Here is a 5,311-nt window from a genome sequence, read left to right as displayed (position 1 = left end):
ACATACTGGCGCGTAATCACTTCGTCACGTGTCATTAAATTGGCGTGTGTGAACACAGAGATTCAGACACAACTTCCTAACAGAAGCATTCCCATAGCGTCAGCACTGACGCATCGTCGAGTTCCCTCGAAAGGGAACAACATGCTAGGAAGACAACAATAAAAATCAGTGAATGTTAAAAGCTAATGAAAAGAAATGTTTTCAAGGATGACTTGAATATGGCAATAGAATGGGCTAGCCTGATATATAAAGGTAGGCTATTCAATAATTTGGGTCCCACAACTGCAAAGGCACGATCACCTCGTTTTTTTATGGCGAGATTGCGGTACAAGTAAACATTGGTCACATGATCTTAAGTTTCTTGACGGGGAATGATGGGAGAGTAGACTGGTTCATTTGCATTGAAGGAAATGCACAGCATAGCGTCAGTGACGTTGGCCTTTAAAACTGATCTCATATCCATTCCTCCAGGACATGACCCCCTGTTATACAACCAAAAGTTTGAATGGGTGCTGACCAGAGAAAAGCAAGACACTCTGTAAAGTCTGCTTCAAGAGTTAAAACTCAACTACTGTGACATGATCTAGAGGTTGGTGAAACTTTTAATGATCCCTTAGTAATAACTAATGATACACCTTATACAGTAATATAACTAATGAAATGATTTAACTCTATTTAGCAGGTTGTGAATCTGGGTTTTCTTGAATTTGCTTGATTAATGTTGAAAGTATTTTTTTTACATTTTCAAATTCAATCCACACATTTGTCTCAATCAGAGACTTCATCAATCAAATCAATCAAAGAACTTTTAAAATCTGTCAGTTTATTGAAATTATTGTTGTAGTTTTTTAGAAACCATTTAATTTTACTAACATTCTCTGGTGGTCATCACCGGTATTTCATTTCATTCACTGTAAGTATTTACTTACATATTTACTGTAGCAGGAAATGTTTGTTGCATCCTTTGTATTGTTTAAGCTCATCATTTTGTAATGGCTTATAAAGTTTCATTACAGTATGTAATATTTACATTGTATTGGTAAAAATGTGATCAAACCTACATGGGTATGCATTGTATAGTTTTATTCACACATTTATAATAATACATCAGAAAAAAAGCAGATAAATGTAACCTACAATATATGAAAATATGTCCACATAAATCCTATTACATTACAGAAACTGAGCTAAATATAAAAGATCTAAAATGTCTGAAAAGCTCCATGTTAGCATTACACTCTTTATTCAGGCTGTGATACTGATGCACAATTCCAAATCAAATCTATAATCAAGTAAAAATCCTTTACCAAAATATTTTATACTGTATACTAAAAAACAAGATGAAATGTAATATAAATTCCAAAGTTCAGTCTAAGATTTGAAAACTATATAAAAATCCTGCATGTTGTCTGAATATCTGTATCATTAAACTGATTTTAAAAATCCAGATCATAACATAAATATACTTTAAGTTTGATGTTTAAGAATGTGGTACAGCATTAATATATTTGCATTAAGTATTCGATTAATATGAATATCTGAGTAACTCATTAGACATGCTTTAAAATTGTTTGTCACTTATCATGTGAACTTTCTTTATTTAGAGGTTGATTATTGTTGTGAACTCTTTTTGAGCACATAGTCATTAGCCCAGTAGATAATCTTTGTTAAGGCATCGAGCATCAGGCAGTTTATATCTTCATTCATGTGGATCTGCTCATGATAGTTCATGACAGGAAAGATACGGTTCAGAGGCACACCCAGTTCATAACTGCATTTCTGCATCTAAACACACACACACACACACACACACATACACACAAATATACATATGATGTCAAAATTTGTAGTTAGGAAACTCTACAGTTTTCAATATGGAAAAATGACTCACATTGTCTTTGATCTTCTTGCTTTTGTAGACGTTTTGCAGTTTCTCCTTGGTTAATGGACATGCGAGGTCTACTCTTGTCATGAAAACCACTTGAGGCATTCCTGTAGCATCATCAGGAAACAAACACATAACACTTCAGTCATTTCAGTGTAAAACCTTAGAAGAGTGCTGGACAGTCTGATTAATGATTAGTTTATTGGATTTTATGTTTCTGTGCTAAAATGTCTGCCAACCAAAATAAATATTTTCCGGTTCCAAATGTTTCTAGGTATTCTAAACGGCAGACAATCTTAATTCATATGTTTTGTACATGTAATATGATCCATTTATGCTATTATGGAGAGCGAGGTTTTGGTCTCAATGTAAAAATGAGAATCATGTGAGTCAGAGCATCAGAGCAGTCAAGATTTTAATAGTGCTGTTTTGTTTTTATTGTTACACAAATGGAGAGGAAAGGAATGAATTGATAAATTAAATGTAATTAACTTACAAAATATATTTAATTCATTAATTACATTAATATTACTGACTTCATGACTGGCTCACCCATGCTGCTTGCTGCTTTTATGACACTCTTCATTTTTTGGAGAAACTTTTTGTCTTGGGTTGAAATTGTGTCAGCTGGCATGACGAACACCAGGCAGTGCATCTGATCACTCAGGGTGGGGTTTTTATTGTAGTAATGGCTGCTTTCAGACAGTGGAGTTTGAGCGTTGAACTGAAGAAAAGAGAGTTCAATAAAGACTGTTCATACTTGTAGTATTTTCTAGTGACATTTGTTATTTATGTATAATGTGATTTAGGCAAATTACAGTAATGTGAATTCAATAGAGTGTAAGTGTTACACACCGTGTAACCCTCTTTCATGTGACCTCTTAAAGCACTGATGATATCTTCACTGAGGACTCCAGAGTCTTTTTCCGCACCCATTATATCATTGAAGGCAAAAGGAAATGATCCTCCTGCATTTGCGATTTTAAATCGTTCATACTGTAATGTTACAGAAAAGCATGTTAAAGTTTAACTAGATAACATCTCATGCATACAAAGTGAAATGAAGTCACACACGTAGGACTGCGTAATATAGACTCACGCATAGAGTATGACTCGTTGTTGATCCTGCAGCAGCCAGACAGTCGATAAACTGACGGCCTTCAAAAATGGATCTGATGGTGTTTATGGTGCTGGACTTTCCTGTTCCAACTGGTCCACAGACGAGGAATCTGAGCTCTTGAACTTCATTACAAATTTGAAATGTCTTGAGAGAGTTTAACATTCTCTCTTGTCTGAAGAAAAAAGGTGATTACAGTATATTTATAATTAATAATTAAATTATTATAATATTTTATATTTAACTTTTATATATTTGTGTAATCCACTGCGCATGTGCCATCATCTAAGATCTTTATGGATAATGGTACTTTGCATATAACCAAAACATGTTTGTGAACTTACTTCCATTCCACTTTCCTCCATTCTTTTGTAACTGTAAAAACAATACAATATTAACATGCTATGAATTAATATTAATATTAGTATGTATATAACTATACTAACAGTTTATTCACATTCTTAGGAGGTGCATTGTAAAAAGAAATTACTCTTTTATTTATTTATTAGCGCTGAAATTTTTTAAACCTGTACAATTTCCACCACCCATTATATAATCATTGCTATGTATTTGTCTGATTAGGAATAGTTATTATTAGCATTATGTTAGTTAACTGATATCATTTCATGTAATAATGACTTCTGTTACTTACTGATTCTCACAAGTGCAGAGCATGAGGTGGAACCTAAACTGTTGCTCAGGGTTACGGTGTAGTTTCCTTCATCACCGTCCACAGCATTTGAAATTTCCAAGACACAATTTGTATCATCTTTGCTCACATCATGCTTGCCCTCAACACAATACAATTTTTGGCCATTCTTTTCCCATGAGACTGTTACATCTTCTGTGTTTGCCTGACAGGTAAGAATAACATCCTGTCCACATTCAACTTGTTTATCAGCCAGAACTGTGACAAAATCTGTTAAACGGATAAGAAAAATGTCATTAAATTCAAATATTATAAAATGTATATAGATCTATGTTTGTATTTCAGGTCATGAGCATGTTGAGCCAACCGTACACTCCTCAGGATGCTTAAAGAATTCTTTTAGAATTTTTCATTTCATGTATTTTCAAAATGCTTAAAATTAGATTTAAACATTCATTAGTTCATCTGAACCAGCTAACGTGTGTTAGATTAGACCGTCGTCATGTACAGAGCCCAAACTCCCAATATCTCTGTTTAAATTACTGAATAATTATTTAATTATAATACATTCAGAATCATAATTAACAAGTTATTCTGCAAGAATGCACCAGTTCCAGAGTCACTGTGGTGTATTTCTGATATATTTCCGACCCTGAATTAACATTAGACCGTGTTGAATGAAATGCTTCAGTTTGTGTTTACATACCAGGTTTGGTTATAAATAATCCTATGACTGCTTCTACAATCTTTTCCATTCTTGATATTCGATACTGTAACCCTGTAGAGAATGAAAACAGTGATGCAGCAAAAATAAGAAATTAAAAGAAAGTATATGAACGACACTTATGAACATTTACCTTGTGTGAAGCTCCGAGTGAGATTTAAGGTCTGTGTGTTTCTCTGTCTGCTGTTCTAAGTGTGCAGCTCAGCTCGTCTTCTTCTTGACTGCTGATACTTGTTTATCTTTTGCTGTTATAAAGTGCAGAGGGGAAGGGGAGCATTACTGAGAAAATGAAAGTAAAATGTTTCTGTCAGCTACAGATAACTTGAATAATTGCCCATTTATTTTTTTATTGGCATTTATAGCGTTTGGCAGATGCCCTTATCGAGAAACCACAATACAAAAAATGCATCCTTTAGACTCATTTATATACGAAATATTTCAAATAATTAAAACGACAAATTTACATGTACACATGATCGTTCATGCAGCTATATAATCATGTGGCAGCACTGCAACACATATCGTTATACAGCTACAGTATCAGCTTTGGCTCATGTTCAAATCAGCTGTCTGTTTGGGAGGGAATAGAGATATCAATAAAAAAAAATTTAAAAAATACGCTGAGCAGCAGTTCTGTGGATAGAAACTGATATCAAGGCCACATTTCTTTTCAGCCTTGAAGTTTGTTGGATGCTGAACAACCCACCAGGACAAACCAGTCCAGTGGTGAAGTTTATTAACAGTGAGTGTCGAACTGTTGCCGAGACTGAAGGAAGGGAAAACCCAATGAATTCAGTTGGTTATTAAGCTGCATGAACAAATCCACATGGAGGAATAATAACCCACCTTCTGCTATGCACTCTCACCTGCCTGTATATCTTCTCTGTTCTTATTATGTTTTCTTATCAGACATGTTCATTAAAGCATTACCTGTGG

At 34.2% G+C, this 5,311-nt stretch overlaps 1 protein-coding gene across 1 annotated transcript; it reads right to left on the bottom strand.

Annotated features, from left to right (window-relative positions):
• Positions 1-1,066: 1,066 nt before the first annotated feature.
• On the bottom strand, positions 1,067-4,662 carry LOC132849807 (interferon-induced protein 44-like). The gene is made up of 9 exons (XM_060875689.1): positions 4,509-4,662; positions 4,358-4,429; positions 3,655-3,921; positions 3,347-3,377; positions 2,985-3,177; positions 2,741-2,881; positions 2,438-2,609; positions 1,892-1,992; positions 1,067-1,785 (listed from the first exon to the last, which is right to left on the bottom strand). The coding sequence occupies exons 2-9, from the start codon at positions 4,404-4,406 to the stop codon at positions 1,612-1,614; spliced, it is 1,128 nt and encodes a 375-aa protein (XP_060731672.1). The 5' UTR covers positions 4,407-4,429; positions 4,509-4,662; the 3' UTR covers positions 1,067-1,611.
• Between the last annotated feature and the right edge of the window lie 649 nt (positions 4,663-5,311).

This window comes from Tachysurus vachellii, chromosome 8 (assembly GCF_030014155.1).
Source record: "Tachysurus vachellii isolate PV-2020 chromosome 8, HZAU_Pvac_v1, whole genome shotgun sequence".
NCBI classification, from domain to species: Eukaryota; Metazoa; Chordata; class Actinopteri; order Siluriformes; family Bagridae; genus Tachysurus; species Tachysurus vachellii.
This window is presented reverse-complemented; position numbering and strand designations above follow the sequence as displayed.